Genomic DNA, 18,572 nt, shown 5'->3' on the forward strand with positions numbered 1-18,572 from the left:
TTAAGCAGATATTTATATCTAGTTAAAGGCAGACTGCAGCTGATTCCACTACACCTACATTTGAAAATTGTCCATGTGTATATGTGATGTGCACACAACACAAAAACCAAGGTAATGTTTTCACATTGGGAGGAAACATTCAGCAGGTCTCTGTCACCAAACACGGCAGCATGTGACATGTGGAGCTAGTTCTGTCTGCAGGAGAAACCTGGTTAACAGTCCCATTATTAACCGTGCATGTTTTCCATTATCTCCAAAAAAAGGGAATTATACACACCAGGCTAATTTTCTTATCTGCATTTCGCCATCCACAACTTACTCTCCTTTATTGGTAGTAAGGCAATGGAGACAGTGAAGCTAATGAAAATCAAGCAACTTTATCTGCCTGAACACTGCCTGCATTATAAGGAATAAGGCATTTGACATAATTCATTGGAGGTCTTCTTCAGGTTACACTTGTTACAAATCACCTGAATCGGTTTATATGCAACAAATTAGTTTGCACCAATTGAATGAAACTTTCACTTTAACCTTTTCCAGTGTTTTTGAGGCTTAACATGCAATCAAATTTTCCATTGTGATGCAAACCTGTTTATCTTGTGTTATTATTATGAGATATTCACCTGCTGCCTGCGTGCAAACTCTCTATCCTGTGAGATTGCTGCAGGTCAGTTAATCATTTTCAGATTGGAAAATCAAAGACCATAAAGGAACAACAAGATAAATCCCAGTTAAACACTGCAGCTATGTGATAGCCAATCTGTAAACGTGTCAAGGACAGTGCTCCTCTCATCATGTATTCATTATTGAATGGTCACTGGTGGAGAATTTCACTGCCTCCTGTCCCTGCCGTCTGTGCACTGTCTGTGGCCCATGCTTATTCAGATTGTCTGTGAATTATCAAAAGTTGTTTGTCCTTTTTGTGTTAGTTAGTTTACAAATGTGTGCCGGCAGTGCAAGTGCTGATGGTACAAATATTATTCAAATGTTAATGGAAGAGAAGAGGTATACAAAGGCTGCAGGTGCTACTTCAAGACGCACAGGATGTACCTCCATTGTATCTAATTCACTGAGAACCGAATGGTGGGAAGCATTAAGTGGATTCATGACCTCTGAATGATTCATTTAATCAATTACGGTAGTCTCTCTTGGGTTTAAATGATGCTGCAGTATTATCAATGCCTGACATTTTCTTATGGAAATCAGGTCATTAAACTTACGTAAGAGTACAAAGACAAGGAAAAGGGAGCTTGATGCATTAATTATACATGATGTTCTCAATATGAGATGACACTTTTTAGATTGAACTGCAGATCATCAGTCCATTATTCATGTGGTATTTGCTCCACAGTTTAGGCTTGTTGGTGTCTTGTCTTATTCATTGCAGGTCTACTTAAGAAGTCGAATAAGGCAGGTGTTAGATAAGTTTAAATCCACATTCCTGGATTGCAGCCATGTACACTGTGGACTTGTGGGCTGGAGGCTTTTTTTTTCTTGGTGGAAGAGCTCTCCTTTTGTCAGCTTCCCACACAGAATCTTCTGGATCTTTGCTTTGACACTAATAGCATTGATCTGTTGTGTTCAATAGCAATTTGGATTAGGTTACTTCCTTTGCACTGCCTCGCCCTTCTTTTTCTCTTTTTACAGTCAAAAACAAAGGAAACAAAAAGACAAGATAAAAAAAAAGGAGAAGAATCACCTGTCACGGTGTAACCATGACAACAATCTCTCCAGCTGTCTCCTGATCCAACTGCAGCTACAAGGAAGGAAGATATTGCAGTCAGTGTGGTATCACATCACTCTGTAGGTTTGTCATCTCTAAGAAGTTAGACACCATGTAGGTTTATTTTACTGCTCAAAATACATAAAGAAGGCCGGTGAAGCCCATCTGAGCTTGTTTACATCTGATAATCACTGCCAAATCCAATCCACATGCTCCACTATAGATTACTATGAAATCACATGTGTGCGTGCATCTTTTCCCGTTATAAGTCAGTGTTTTCTGACCCCTACTCGACATTATGTGGTACTACAGCTGTACCAAATACCATCATATTTTCAACCAGCAGATGGCGCAACTAAACCAGCAGTCAATCCTGCTGATAAAGCATCTTCATATTTTAGACAATCAGGTGTTTTTATCCCAAAAAAATAAATAAAAAATTACTAGGGTCATTATTAACAATATCATATAATAGTGCAGTATTTTCTTACATGTCTAAATTAAACAGGAATTGTTTCACTCAGCACAATGTGCTTGAGGCTGAGATAATTTACTATTTTTAACACAGAGCAGTGGAAAAGGAATACTAGACTGCAGCTGCCTTGTAACAGAGATGGCTCTTATTCCTGTTAAAGCTGACAAATAGGACATTTTATTCATTACAGCTACTCTTCCATGGACCCAGAGAAAAAAACAATCCAGCATCACTTCCTACAATAAAATCTTACTCTTCAAACAGCTGCATACTGTCTGCTCAAAGACTTGTAAGATCAAACACATGCACACGGATATCGCTTATTTCTTCCCACTGTTTCTTAGTTATTACATAACCCTGTCAGGTATGAGGCAGTGTTTGGAGGACACTGTCAATGCCCTCATTGTCCTCATAACATGTCAGCTCTAACCCTGAGGGCTTCAGCAGGGGAATTGAATGCTCCAGTGAGTTTAGTTAGTGCACTGTTAATTCGTTCTTACCTAAAATTCAGTTTGTATGTTTAATTTGTCGCCTACTTTCCTCTAAAATAAACAGCTTTATTTAACAAGTGCTCGGCTCCTTTCATTACATTGGTTTGTGAATACAGCACAGTACAGTGCCGTTCCCTTTCTCTGGTCCCACTTGTAATCTGTGAGTCTTTGTTTACTAAGCGCATGAGGTCATGATAGAGACAGACTCCTGAGAGCTTTGTTCTGATCTCAGCGTTTGCACATGAATGCGTTTGTGTAAGCATCTACTTTTTTCCATCACTCCTGTTCTTGTGGAGACAAGCCTCTGCTTTACAAGCCTTGTTGTCTGATGTCACGTTTCTGATATTACGGGATGTGTGCACTGCAGTCAGCCTGCGAGCTCAGCTTTAGTGAAGATTTTTAAGGGTTCTTCTCTTTGGACCTCCAGATACTCCCACCTATTACTTAAAACTAAACATAGCTGCCTATTCCCGAGTGTGCTCTCTGAACACCAACCTCAAGCAAAACCATGGCATTCAGAATGTAGTTTTTCCACATGTGGAGGCAGTAGCTACTTATTAATAGTCATGGGCTGAGGGAACACTTAAACTGTACTTACGTAAGAGCTGGCCTGTATATTTTACTCACAGTTTGTGAATCTAGGTTGGGATTTTTCCTTTGAAAAGATGCCCTCTGCTATGATTAAACAGACATGACATAAACCTGCTGTTCCCGTTCTCTCTATATACACTCATAGAGTGGAAACACTTGAGTCATTCTGTTCATCTTCCTCCCCTCCTCCGACCACAGTTCACTGCCAGCAGTGCAGAGTTTTCTCTGACAGCAGCTCACCACAACACTCTGGCACAGGAAACCCAGAGAGAGAGAGAGAGAGAGAGGGAGAGAGAGAGGGAGTCATATACATTACATCATCTCTCAGGCATGTGCAAATAATTGCAAAAACTGGATCTGATTAAAGGCTGCATATGTAGGCTGCAGCTTTCTGAAATCAGAAGTGCTTCAGGGCTATTGTTTGATTAGTCTGTTCCCCAGAGGACAACCGTTGGATAACTTAGGTGATCTACTGACCTGCCCTTTAGGCCTCTTGATTACAGAGGCCTCACAGCTCACAGAATATCCATTTAGAGGAAAAGTCATGAAAGGATATGAAGCAGTGACATTTGTTGATAACAATTTGATGGATTCAGTGAGGTCACGATTGTGAAAAAGCTTTAAACATACCTAGTTGGAAAATAAACAACAGAAAATGATAAAAAAAATAGTTGTCATTCATTAACAATACAACTTATTAATAACCTCATTAAATCATAAGGTTATGGCTGTGTTTGCGTCTGACTTGTGTTCACCTTCCACATCTTCATTGCCTTATAATGAAATAACCAAAAGCATATGCTAATCATTACCATTACTGTATTATTATCACATTATATAATTTATATAAGGTTAGTGTAATTGTATAAATATATTTTGAGTGGCAGATTTTCTCTGGTGGAGTTATCCAAACCAAATATTCTACAATCAAGATAACAACATTCTGATGTATTTTCTCTGTTCTTGTGTGATCTCATCAAAATTCTTTTCAGCTGGAGGGAAACACTGTGAGGTCACTCTATAACTGGCTGCAGCCTTAATCAGGAACTTGATAGTCAGAAACACTCAGGCCAAAACAGCAGGCAGAACTGTGACTACACATCTGGTATGTGTGTACGCTTGATGTTTCATTGTTCAAGTTTTCAGCACGTCTGTGGTCTATTACTCATGCCATAATTAAAGTGTGGGCACACAGTATGTAAAAACATTTATTGTTGACGATGTCTTATATATTCAGCAGTGCCTTTTTTTTTTACCAGTATTGTGTTTGTTATGATAATAGATATTCTTTGTGTTAATACCTGGGCTTTGATTGAAGGTATAAAACAACTCAACAGTGACTTGTGTATGTATGTATGTGGTACACACATTACTGTGTGTGTGTGTGTGTGTGTGTGTGTGCACTTTGAATTTGAGATGGAATTTTACAGTTAAAAGACATATTATGAATTACAGGATAATAACAAGCCCCAAGCAGAGAAGCAGTTTTAGCTGCTTTAAGCTGACTGTCCACCAGAAAAACAAAAACACAGTAACATAACAACAAAGTTTAAAGAAGGAATAGTTGCAGATATGATGGTGGAAAAGGTACACAGATATAAAAATTGTAAGTCCCAGGAATGTGTGTGTCTGATGAAAGAACATTTTTGGTCAATAAAAACATGATGTTCACAGGTGATGACTTCATGCCAGCATATTGTTCCTATTACACATAAACAGTATGTACAAGTTTCAAGTAGCTCCTAAATTAGTCCTGTTATCTCCAAACTCAAGCAGGTTAGTGCAGCTAATGTTGATGTGCACGTGTTGATGTGCACATAGCATGTTGTCATCTGTTATGCAATGAATGACATGCTACTGCTGAGAGAGACACATCAAAGTATAGAGAGCGAGTATGAAAAGTTACATTTATCTGGGAGATGTAGTTCAAAGAAATGTTTCACAAGCAGTTGCAACCTGAGAGGTAAAACTGAAACGTTTACACACAAACTGTCTGCCAACTCCTCTTCACACCCTACTGAACTACACACTAACCATTTTGTTATAAACGGCCCACATAAAAAAAAAACAAGAGAAACTCCTTAGTCCCAGATTTGTGCTATGACAAAGCCAAAACCTGAACCATCAAGTCCAGTATTCAAGCACTGTTAGTCTTTGGCATGGTTAAGCATCATAGAGCGCCAGTGTTTTGAATGCAACATTTGTAACAGGTCAAGCCTTTTCAGTCTAGACTGAGTTAATATGATGTTTTTTAACAGTGCAGGTCCACTTCCAAAATCAGAATCTGGTTATAAATCTGGTCTAAAGACTAAAGTGATCAAAATTTGAACCGTATCAAAACAAAATCTTAAAATTTCAAAGCGTAAGCAAAGGTAATATGCACTGATAATCTCAGGATATCATTTACACGAAGAGAAGAGAAAACAGTAAACCAGCTTTTCTTGTGCCATCTACAGTATAACACCAGCACCAGTCGAACAGACTTTACAAGGCAGCACCTGCAAACCATCCTGATCATACAGGCTAAGAATCAGAGTGGAGGGCTGCACACAGCTGTCCAGCCACACAAGGTCTGCGGCCGAGTCATGGCTACGCTTTAACCGTTCTATCCCCATCAGCTCAATGGCACCATGTTATGATGTAAGAGTTCAGGTGAATCCAAGCCTCAACTTCCAAAATAGCCCTCTCACTTCAACTCAACTTCAATACTAAACTATCAGAACAGAAGACATAAGGGAGTTTCTCATTGTTAGCTACTGCATTTACAAAGTTGTTATTGTTTCTTGGTCGTTACTTGGTATTGATCATGATTAGTTATTATAGCATCGTATAAAAGGAAAAAAAGCAAGTAAAAAGTCTGGACAGATAATATAAAGGCTCAAAAAAAGGATCAGCTGAAATGAAATGACTAAAAAAAAACTAATGAGATTTACACCTTCAAAACAACATAATAACAAACATAAGTATGAACATGTGTATGGGAGAGGGCAGTTCCAGTTATTTCCCTTCTTCTCTGATGTATGTTCTGGTTGAGCATGCCTTGCCCCGCAGTTTGGCACAAGACTAAAGTTTCCACACAGTGAGATGAGACCAGGGCATTGGCTGAAATTATTCCACACGATGAGATGAAAAAACAGGCTTGGCTGGGCTCTGTCCCTACAGGTCCCCTTCCACTCGCTTCCTGCGAACTAGAATGAGAGACAACTTCAGAATCAATAAAAAGGGCAAAAGCCTGACTATAAACATGTAACACAACCTTCAATCTACACAGGTCGGTTAGTTCATTATGTGACTCATCAACAGCTATGTGGTCAAAGTTTACACCTATTTCAACAGCGTGTGTCAGTGTGTAGAGAAAACAAGAAGTAAGATGTCATCATCCTCAAAACTGTAAGATCACACAATGTCAGTATTTTGCTCTGTTAATGCAGTGAACGCGCCATTCAAACACTGTGAAAGAAATCGCTGTTATCATCAACACACTTGGGAGCCACACCCATGCATCAGACCTGTGCTACCGAGGCTCTGACAGGAGGAGGAGCTAAAAGAGAGAGCAGAGGTCGTCACTGTGAAATGACGTCTAGTGGAAACTGAACAGATGTTCAACATGGGTATGTCAGGTCTAAGACAACGCCATGGGCAACATCTCCCACAGCTTTATCAAGTTGAAACAAACCTTTAATTGCTGTGTGTGTTTGTGTGTGTGAGTCATACCCAAGTCATTGTTCTTGGTGATAGCTGCAGCAGCTCTGGACCGAGGTCCTTGATGGTTGAAGTGGTAGCCAAACTTCACTATGCTGTGGTTCTCTTCCAACATTTTAGCTATCTCCATCTCTACAGTGGTTCCCAGCTGCTGCCTCTGAAGAACACACAGATACAGAGTGCAAGCGCTGTACATCAGAATCAGAACTGATATGTGGCAGAAAACACTGAGACTTAAGGACTTTGACTTATTTTTCACAAATACAGTTGTTCCATTTAGGCAAGTGTTTGTGTTCACAGGCACAAACAAAATCTTACCTGGTTGTCTATCTTGACCTCTGTGAGTGTGTCATTGTCTCTCAAGGCATCAACCAAAGCCTGCACCCCTGTCCCAGTGATAAAGTTTGACTCCAAGTTCAAACTTCGCAACGTCTTGTTCTCCCGCAGCATTTCGCTGAACACCTGGAAGCAGGAGGACACAAAGGCATTAAAATGTGGAGCTGTTAGGCATCAACAAAGCCGTTAAAAGCCCACAGTCACTCCCTCTCACCACAGCGATTGGGTCATTACTCCGTGTTGCTGCCATGCTGAACTTCTTGACGTGTGTGTTCTTTTCCATGGCTTTGGCGAAGTCCTTCAGTGTAGGGATTGGAATGTTCTGAGAAACCAGAAAAGACAAGCTGCCATTGACTGTCAAACACATGCAGTTACATACACTGAAAGCGTGTGTGTTTCTGTATACCTTAATGTTGTTGAGGTTGACCTCTGTTAAAGAGCTGTCATTGTTTTTTATCCTCTGCAGGGTTTCTTCTACATTAGTGGGATTGGGAGGCTCATCGAACACTGGGTTCATTTTCTCTCCCTTGATCACATCTAGGTTAAAAAAAGCAAAGGTATAAGTCAATATGCTGACACTTTTTGGGATATAAATTCCTCTTTGTACTTACTATTGTAAGTCTCTTTACTTCCAGTCCCATCATATGTCTGACTGCTGGTGACTAGTGTATGAACACCCAGGATTGCTGCAAACAAAAGCAAAATCATAGACTGAGCTGATGTAATGAGGCATCGGTGTGTATGCATGCGTTCTCATGTGAACGTGGGCGACCAAATCTGGATGGCATCTGAGACAAGTGGTCTTTTTATTTCACCATAGTGAGGGATAGAATCATTGCAAAGAGTGAAAGGACCCTGTGTTTTAGCAGCAGAGGCTGGGTTCAGCCAGAACACAACAACTCTCACAGTCTCATGTTTTTGAACTTTCTCAAAGGGTAACTGTTCATTCTTACCTGCTAGATCGCACAGCTCTGTATCTGTGGCGCTGGACAGGGCTTCCTCTAGTTCTGGATCAAGGGTTGTGACTTCGTCCTGGCGTGTTTCTATTGGTTTCTGCTTAGGAATGAATACTTTACCTAAGGAGCAGGAAAGATGGCAGAATTAAACTTAAAAATTAATTGTTGGTACATGAGACTTGTTATTCTTCCAATTCTGCTGCTATATCCCACAGCCATAGGACAGGGACATGACTGCCAAGCGTGGTGTGACAGCCTACAAGAAAATGATAATACAGTTCTATAGTTAACATGCAGAGGGCTGGTATGCCTGCACATATTTGTTTATTCTTGCAATGTTAATAGTTATAAAATCAATATTATCTTACTGGGATTGTATGACATGAAAATATACATTCAAGTTTCTGAGGTGGTGACGTGTGAACAACAGAAATGTGCTGTTTAAATAAGTCCGGCCCTCCTGCTATTTTACACAACATTCCCCAGCCATCAGTGGACACGCTGAACTCAGTCCAGCAACGACTGTCTGACAAGTATGGTATTGCCATAGTAACCTATCAGAGGAAAGAAACAGAGTGCGAAGGAAGTCACGGAACAATGACTTGGGTCTAATCTGAACTCCACTGCTGGGGCAACCGACACTTGCTGTGGACAAAAAGAGAGAAAAAGACGATCTATTGGGTGCCTTTATGTGCCAGTTAAACAAAACACCCCAAGAACGGGCCCTCCCTCCTGTTCCCTCCTTCTAAGTCAGTCAAGCCGCTCAAATTGGCCAAACTGGTCCCTAGTGGGGGCTCTGGCACTTCCTGAATGCCACTAAACAGTAAATACAGTCATTAGGCAGCATCCTATGCCAATCCCTCTAGAGAGACATTTAACCCGCCAGAAATGAACATGACAGAGCCAGGAAACCGGCAAGCCTACAGACTTGTCATTTCTATAATCAGCAGGAGCATATATCGTCAACTAAAGAGGAAAAACAAAGCAGTGTAATAGTCCTAAAGGGAAAACTGACACACTTGAGAGAGGAGTGCCTATTTGTAACAGCAAAATTGAAGAAAACAGAAAAAAAAGCATATGAAATCTAAAAAAGTAGTACACGCATTCATAAAATCTGGCTAGTTAGATGATGCTTAAACTAGCCATCTTCAGTTTAACCGATGCCAATATAGATGCAAGTTAGCTTCTACCTAGCACAACAGCTGCAGAAGGACAGAAGAATGAGCAAAATGTAGGCATGTATTTGTTTATCTACTGCAATAACAACACTATAACACTTCACAGATTGTTTTCTTCTCATACAATAATAATTAGAAGCAGAACAACGTACATTTAACCAAATATGATCTGATATAACATGTTAAGGAGTAAGTGTTTTAGCTTTACCTACTTTTATTGTGTGCCTCCTAATGGTAAATAATATATACCTATCAAACCAAGCTGCTGCGTTTGTGTTTTTTCATTGTTGCCACAGCCACGCCCTTCACAAACACAATGTTTATTCAAGATATAATGCTTTTTTTTTGCTCAGCTGCCCTCCACTAAACATGCTTTCCCTTTCTCCAAAGTGATTAACTTCAGTCATCATCAGAACTGAATAATACTGACATCCCCTAGGGGAAATAAAGGTCAAACAGAAAGAATAAACAATAAAGAAGATGGATTATAAAAAAGTAATAAAAAGACACGAGAGCTTCAATAGAATACATTTATGGGGCCAGTTGCCATGGTGTTTTCGTGAGCTGTTTTACTCTAAACTTATGTGCGTTATTGAAACTAGACACAGACAATCGTGACCACATTATTCATCAGCAGGGGGTGAGTATAACAAGGAGAAGAGAATCAGCTGCATTCCACAGAACCAACACAGTGATGTGAGTTTTTCCATGTGGTCATAGGGATCACACACACACACACACACAGATGGAGTATAATTTCTAACAGGCCACAGGCAGGTCAGGAGAAAGATGTCAGTTGCATATTTCCTCTCCAACAAGGGAGTAGTTTTCAATTCTTTGGAGTTCCCAACAAAAGGAATTCCTTCTTGTGAAGAAGAATTGCTACCCAGTAAAGTTTCTGCTTTGCTAACCATTGTGCTGTGTCTCTGTTTTAAAAAAACAACGTTCTTCTTCTTGAGTGTGTGAGTATGGGGAAATCTTGCCACAAACAATTCTCTGGCAAGTTTATTTCCTCTTGCTCTTGTCCCAGCATGACGCTATGAAGTCATGCCTTTTTACTGTCTAAGAAAATACTTGTACATCTGCCTGGTAAAAAAACCCTGTGAATATTGCATTTAACCAATGTTAATGGGTGTAAAATGACACGACCTTTATGCCATTAAACTTTAATCACTGTGTGTCAGCACAGGCTGAACCTGAGGTGACAGAAGAAGAGGAAAGACAGGTTAAGTTGCTGCTCCATCTAATACCAAAGATAGACAGATCCACAGTATCTGGAAGGCAGCCTAAAAGATCTGTTAATATAATGTTGCAACAGTGGATCATGGCAGGGAAGCTCATCCTATCTCCAGCAACTACCAGGCGTCTTGCTAATAGAAGAAGAAATACTCGGCAACAACTACAGTGAAGTGTCAAAATGAATGCATCTTTAATAGGTAAGCCAAAGGATATTTGTTGATTTCAGTAAGTGAGAAAAGCTAAACAAATAGTATGTCTTGAAATCACACTGATTCAAATAAGGACTTAAGCTCAGATTTGCATAGCTACCTCTGGAAATAAACAAAGAACATACAGGCTGCCGCAGTCTCCACCTTAAACAAATCAAGACAGAATTCACTCATCTCTAGAATCAATTTAAATATTCTACCTAATAAAAGATATAACTTCAACACATCAACTCCTAAACTTGCCTCCTCCCTTGACACTCCCTTCCTCCTCCTATTCCCTGGTACAGACATGCACCTCCCCCACACTGCTGTATGTTGCATAAGAGCAGACATGCATTAATAATACTTGCAAAGACAGCAGAACGGTAATTACCGCTATGTCTGTACTGCTGATACACACAAAGGAACACCTCCGCCCCCCAGAGAAAAAGACAACTAACATGTGATAGCACTACACTAAGGCTGCAGACTGCCGTTAAGATCATTCAGAAAAGATACAGGAGTAAAGGGGGAGGCAGAGTGATGCACAGCAGAGCGGGAAATCACTAAACTAAAATAACTTAGCTACTGTCCAATTTTCTCAAATTATGTTACAAAACTGTTTGGATAACACAGACATACCTTTCTTCTCCCCTGTGAAGGGCACTAAATCCTCCCTGTCCTTGTGGTCCATAGCTTCCTTCTCCAAGTATTTGAGCAGTCGATCCCTGTCAAATGGTCCTGTGGCTTCCTTAACCGTCTGGTCCTTTTGACGCAACCCCGCTGGTAGAAGAGCATTCTGAGGAGACAAGGAGCCACATTTGACATAAGAACTGATGAAAGCTTCGACTTCCGCATTAAAGTTTCTAGATGATAGATAAGTAAATGTTTTACTGTAGAGCCATTTCTCAGCAGACATGCACAGGATGACAGTGCTGCCTTAATCAAGCTGAGTAATATTTAGTGTGTTCACAAACTTCAGTGAAATACATCTTCAAGGTTGTCTGGTAGGTGGCATCAGATTTAGGCATTCAAAGCAGGAAGAGTTAATGTTAAATGGGAAGTATGGGACACCAAATTTCACTTAATCTATTTACTGACGAGAAGCTGAGATAAATATATTCCCACAGCTGCTTACGGTTTCCTGTGGGCCCTGTGTGGTCACTGTGTACAAAGATTTTTTTGTTTTATATGGAATTTAAAGAAAAGTCTGAAGGGCTTGAGAGGGATTTCATAATAATTACAGCCAGCTCCAGTCACAAATAAACATACAAACATTTGGCAGCCTGCTGCAGCTTTAAATTTTCTTCCCAACCATAGTGGCTGCACTGTGGGAGGTGTTGCAGGGACTAATGGAAAAAACTAGTCTTGGATTTGAAATAGGAAGTTTGAATGGAGAACACCAAAAAAACAAAAAAAGGGGATTCCTGAATCCAACATGTCTCATTTCGATGAATCACTTGACAATCTATGACCTTAACAAGACTTTTAAATTGTACTTATGTCCCCTACATGATGAAATGATTTGTGAAATATTATGTTCCTATAAATCCCTTTGCCAAAGCAACATCCGCCCTCTGAATAACCCTGGAGATTTTCCAAACCCTTCCCGAGCTCTGACCTCAGGGTCCATCTCCTCGAGGGCTGTCTCCAGCTGTTTGAGCTCCTCTGCCGACAGTTTGTTGAGAATCTCATCTTCATCAAGATCCTTGTACTTGTCCAGATCCTTCTTGTACGACAGCGCCATGGTGCTGGCTATAGCTAGCTAAGCAACACTGAACAGGAGACCACAGCCACACTGCTTCTTCACGGGCTCACTGCTCCAGACAAGGAGAAGCTACCTGAAAACAAACAGAACACACAAATATAAGTTCATTTTAACCATTGAAATGTAACTGAATATTGTTAACAGGGATGAACATTGTTTATCTCACTCTAGTGAAACAATAGTTAATCACAGCTGGTTTGTACAATGAGACCTTGCCAATGACGTAACACACACACAGCTGGAACAAAGTAAGAACTTTTTCTCAGGCTCAAACAAATCCTGTAACCCCTCCTGCAAGGATCACCAACATGTCTTAATCCACGATGACAAGTTCAAAAAGCATGATCAGAAGGACACATTCATCAATAGAAACACATGCATATGTTACGCTCAGACCATTTTAGGGCTGATGGGCTAAGTGTAACATCATAGTTAAGACTTAACAAGCGAGAAAAGGGACTCGGTGTGTGTCATGTCAAACAAAATAAAAAGGTTTCAGTCTTCAGTTCCCACTCCCACGCCACAGTCCCAACATAAAAATGACCTCATCATTTCCAGATTCCCTACAGGACTTCACAGATGGGCTTTTTCCTAATAACACACTCAGTTAACTGTACACAACTGTAATGAACTTGTGTTACAGTCAAAGAATTTATTTTTTATTGGGAAAACAACTGCATACAGACCAGGTGTTTGGTAGTTAATTGCACTAGTAGTTTAATAGTAGTTAAGGAACATTACTGCAGTTGCATTATTTCATCATTCAGTAAAACACACCTCCATCCCTAAACCATCCCTAAACACAATAGACAACAGAAAAATATGGTGCTTTTGGTCCTTTTAACATGCAGTTTTCCCTTTGCTGTGATTTCTCCAGTCCAGAGAATTCCCCACAGAGCCTGAGTCTCTCATACTGTTCAGTTCCTTGTCTCCACAATCCAAGCTCTGTCCTGGGCTAATCCTTCCCCTCTCCTCCTCCATTAGCCATCTCCAAGTACACACATTTGTTTCTAAAGTGATTATGAAAGTCATAGTGCGGTCGTTTGTGAGGCTGAGTGTCAGCATATAAAGCTTGAGCTCAAATGTCAATGATGATGAGTTAATAATGACAAAGTGCATGAACGTGATGATGTAAAGTGATATTCTCCCCCTCTTGTAGAGGCACTAAATCAAATTTGGAAAACAGCGTGAGTAGGTGTTTTTCCACTGCAAGAAAATGACGGAGGGATTTCAACCCGTTGAACCTTTGTCTGACAAGGTGGTGAACGATCCGTCTAATTTACCATGAGGGCATGATACAATTTCTTTGGATATTTGTTGCCTAATAAGTCAACAAACCCTGCATTTTTCTTGCTGCACCATTGTTCTTTGTCTTGCTTTGTTGTTTAATTAAGCACACAGCCAGGAAAGCTGCAACAGTGAAAAACACTTATTACAGTAACGGCACCCATTCATTGAATAAAGTGTAATACACACAGACACACAGCAAATAATAAATATCCTGAAAACAAAATCACATTAAAATGGTTTTTCAGGCTGGAAACATAACCTTTGTTTATAGGACAACACTGGCATTTTGGTTTCTCGTGATAACCATCACAAGCCTTTGCTTGTTTGTTTCTAGAAAACAAGAGTTTTGGAGGAAGCATGAACAAGTATATAAGGTCTTTGCTGTAATCAAGAAAATATTCTACCATTGCCGCTTATTAGGTTTCCAGAATCCCAGAAAAATGTTTAAAAGGGAAGACTGCCAACAAAGGCTCACGTCAAGACCTAAACCTGTACTCTTTGAGCTTACAGAAGGATTATTCTGGCATCTTTAAGGATGATTTATCCTAGTTTACAATACCAAACAAGTTCCAAAATACACAGAAAGTCATTTCTGGCATGTACGCATCTTGAAAAACCTACAGTCTGGAACAAATGCAGGTGCACATACACATGCACACAAGCAGATGCTTTTGACAAGATCTGCGTAAAATAACACTGTTTACCACTGTTTCCAACTTTCTCTTACTTTTCACTTTAATGACAGACCATTCACTACATTTAAAACAACAGCCAATCTACAGTGAGGCCCTGTATTTTTGAGTACGCAAACAGAAGAGTAATGGAGCATGCAGATAGGGATAATGATGGCAATGGGTGGGCTCAGTCCGAGGTGGAGACGCTGAGAGGATGCATTAGTCCAGTCCGATTGATTCCTTTCTCCTTCTCCTCTCTGTTAATCCTTGAAGACAACAACAGATGGCTCAAAGCCAATAATACTGAAAACCTGTCTGCACGCTGCGCTCACCTTGAGCTTTCCCTTACTGACTTGTAAACACTTCATAATATTGGATTTTTAAGTTTATGGCTACATGAAGCATACTATGACCACAAAAAATACTTTAGATGGACTTAATCAGTGGCTTGTTTACTTTTAAAAAAAATCTTTGTTCTACTACCTCTAACATGACATGTATGACCAGGTCAAATATGAGGCCAAATGGAGGCCTCAGAGGCAGAAACCATACTAATTTGCAGCTAGGAGATGAACAGGAAGTACAATCTGGTATTACATTATTATAGAACACCGCACAAAAAGACTATAGTTAGGCTGACCCAGCTATGTTACCCATGGGAGACTCTCTGTACTTCCTCCTCCCACCTACTCTCCTCCAGTTTTATTATCTACACTTCATCTCTCTCTACTCCCTCCTTTTTTGTGTGGTGCCTATAAGTGTTAGAAAAAAATGGAAGGAGACAGAAAGCCTGGCCATATATATATATGTTCACAACAATTAGATGATATAGGTAAAAGCACAAGAAAGTGTATTTAATAGTTAGGGTACAGATGATTAACTCATTAGCTCCTTTCGTCATTCATGTCTGTCCTCTAGCTGTACAAACCTGGCAAGGATCTAACAGGAAGTAGGGTGTTTCTCAAACAAATGCATGATTTGTATGTTTTCCTGTTCTGCACACACACTATATTATTATATAATGAGAGCAGACTTCAAAGAGTGCCCTACCCTTCAGCTCAACAGGGTCCTGCTAGGGTTAGAGTATAAATAATAACTGGCACTCTGCAAAAATTATCCATTATTTGCTATAGTGGCTCAAAGCCAGGTTTCACTCTCCACTGACAGGTATGCGGGTGAAACACAGCTTATCACAGGAGCCCATTTATCTGCAGTGCTGTAGTGCAGTAAGTGATACGGTAGCCAGTATAACCAAACTGACATGTCAGCAGTCACCTGAGCATTCCTCTTGGTTATAATACCTGCTTCAAAAAGGCCACCTGCCTTCAGACTTAAAGGGGGAGAACAGCACTTCCCTATAAGCATGCACCCTCTGAAGACTTCAGACCACACCCTTCATTCACCATTGAGCCCTGTAGGTCAAACTACCATATAAACCCTCATATTATCAACTCTTGCACAAGGAGTGTGTCAGTACATTCTCACACAGGTACAATGACCTTGCACGTCACTAACAAGTAGTGCAGCTGCTAAAGCCACAGTCTTTCCCTAACTGTCCACACTGGTGTGAGTCATCACACCCAAAGTATGTCCTTAAAACACCGAAACTCTTGTCTTAGTCAAACAAACACAAGGAGGGTATTCACTGCCCTGTCTGTGAAATGCATTGTCTAGCTGACAGGGATGGGCAGCTTAGATTTAATCAGTTCTCCACTATGCATACAACTAGCCACAGTCATGCATAAGAAAGCATGAATCATGTACTGAGCAAATAATCAGAGTAATCAGAGGAAACTTAATACAGCCACAAAGGCACAGTTAAGACTCATACTGATCGTATTTACTTTGTTGATAACTTAGATCACCAGTAGACATAGCGGGCTACGTTACAGAGAAGCGCTAGCTATGACATGTTTATGATGACAGTGAACATGTTGATCGTAAATACCGCAGTCTAGCGAAAGGAACCACGCCTTAGGTACGAAACTACCGCTTCCAGAAACAGACCACGCCGTGTATGTGACACGAACCTTAGAAACTTAACTGCATTTGACGGATGCAGTACACCATGCGAAAGAGCCCGATGGGATGTAGAAGCTAACACGCTAACCTGTGACTCAAGTTGCTAGCCGTTTAGCTAAAGCGGAGAAAACAAACAAGTGACAGTGTGTAAACTGCACGAGTGGCCATGCCAGCCGATTGGCCTGCTTATTTCAAGCCTCGTTATGTTTCCTTACCTGAGGCTAATGAAACCCGGCAAAGGAATCTCCAAATAACACCAGTCCTCCCAATGAATGCGATGTCTCCTGTGCCTGATTTCTCACTCAGCCCAAGGGCGGTAACACAGGAAAAGGGAAACGAAGCACACTCTGAGTGACGTCTGATTCAACCAATAGAATGCGAGCATTTCAGGCGTGAGCCAATAGCATAAATCATCCCGCCCTTTTATCTACAAAAGCCAATCAAATGAGAGCTAGGAAATAAAATAGAATAAAATGATATATACAAAAATAAGATTATATATATATTATCTTATTTTTGTATATGTATATATATGTGTGTGTATATATAATATTATATTTATAAAATATATATATGTAATATATAATATATATATATATATATATATATATATATATCTTTTATATATATATTGTCATTTATATTTATATATATATATATATATATATATATATATATATATATATATATATATATATATATATATATATATATATATCAATCTTTAGAGCTAAATAACTGGAAAATAAATTGGCTGGAAAGAAGGATAAACATAAAACAATACAAAAACAGCATACTCAAACTCAAACTGAGACATCACATGTACAGTCAGTCTTGTGTGTCTGGCTGCACCTGCGAGAAATCTTTACATTATCTGTCTCCATATATAATACAACAAATCTGGATCTGCCTGTCTCTTTCAAATACACGGATGTACAAAAAGCCTCTTCTTACTAATTAAATATAACAATAATGGAAGGCACATCATCCTTTTCTTTACTACACTGTGCTACACAATAGTGCATATAGAATTTCATGTAGCCTCTCGGTTGACACAATATGTGCGCTGTAACAAGATGCCTTGCCTGCACACACACGGAACACAGAAACCTTGGATGAGATGAGAGTGCTGAAATGTACAACAGTGGCCTCCTGCTGGATTATGATGAATGACAGTAATCAGCCATACGTCTTAAATGAAAGGAAGGCTAATTTAAAGCAATATTAAACCAGGTTTAAACCAGAAATACAGTTACATGTAGCTGATATTTGTCTTTGCCTGAAGGTAGAGAAACTGTTTACTGCAGATTGAAAGAACACATGGCAGTCAGGTTTGCTTTGCTTCTATCATGCAGCTTTATTGTCTGTGTGAAAGGGTTTTTTTGTAGCACAGGCTTTGGGAAGAAAGGCCGAATCAGAAAAAATAACAAATAAAGCTTTACATGCAGTCAGTGAGCTGACACTCACACTGGACCAGATTATGCATAGGTAGAAAGGAAGTTGTGTTAAATGAAGCAGCAGTTGTTAAAATGTGCATTGAAAGGCTAATCAATTGCAGTTTGGAAACGTCTGCAGGTTTCCTTGTGAATCATCATTCCTAAAAAAAAAAGCTATATGCATTAATGATGTGTATATGAATATTTTTTCATTCATTTTGTATTTTCTAAAAGAATTTGGTTTAAAAGATTGATGAATAATAAAATATTTTCGTATAAATGCAAAACAAATTCATTCAATTTATGAATCAAATATAGCCCAGCATTTGAGTGGTCAGGTGAAGTCTTCAAGCCATTAAAACGGGTGTGTTGATCAAAGCACAGATGAGACACCTTCTGATCTCCTACACACAGAGAGCTGCTTCATTACCTTCAAGGCCTGTATAACACTGTCCACATCCGCTTCAAGACCGCTCAACCAACACTGACCGGCATCCAAGCTA

At 39.8% G+C, this 18,572-nt stretch overlaps 1 protein-coding gene across 1 annotated transcript; it reads right to left on the reverse strand.

Annotated features, from left to right (window-relative positions):
- Positions 1–4,475: 4,475 nt before the first annotated feature.
- Positions 4,476–16,968, reverse strand: tmod2 (tropomodulin 2). Its single transcript, XM_028402344.1, has 10 exons — positions 16,849–16,968; positions 12,501–12,720; positions 11,522–11,678; positions 8,272–8,394; positions 7,930–8,004; positions 7,725–7,855; positions 7,533–7,640; positions 7,301–7,444; positions 6,995–7,139; positions 4,476–6,468 (listed from the first exon to the last, which is right to left on the reverse strand). The coding sequence occupies exons 2-10, from the start codon at positions 12,624–12,626 to the stop codon at positions 6,437–6,439; spliced, it is 1,041 nt and encodes a 346-aa protein (XP_028258145.1). The 5' UTR covers positions 12,627–12,720; positions 16,849–16,968; the 3' UTR covers positions 4,476–6,436.
- Positions 16,969–18,572: the final 1,604 nt, after the last annotated feature.

The sequence above is a fragment of the Parambassis ranga genome, chromosome 3 (genome assembly GCF_900634625.1).
Source record: "Parambassis ranga chromosome 3, fParRan2.1, whole genome shotgun sequence".
In the NCBI taxonomy this organism is placed as follows: Eukaryota; Metazoa; Chordata; class Actinopteri; family Ambassidae; genus Parambassis; species Parambassis ranga.

Excerpts from the sequence above, each read along its gene's own strand:
- tmod2 (XM_028402344.1), bottom strand. The coding sequence starts at position 12,626 with ATGGCGCTGTCGTACAAGAAGGATCTGGACAAGTACAAGGATCTTGAT. Across the intron at positions 11,679-12,500 it reads TCGAGGAGATGGACCCTGAG|AATGCTCTTCTACCAGCGGG; the intron begins GTCAGAGCTCGG and ends TTGTCTCCTCAG. Across the intron at positions 7,140-7,300 it reads AGGTCAAGATAGACAACCAG|AGGCAGCAGCTGGGAACCAC; the intron begins GTAAGATTTTGT and ends TGTGTTCTTCAG.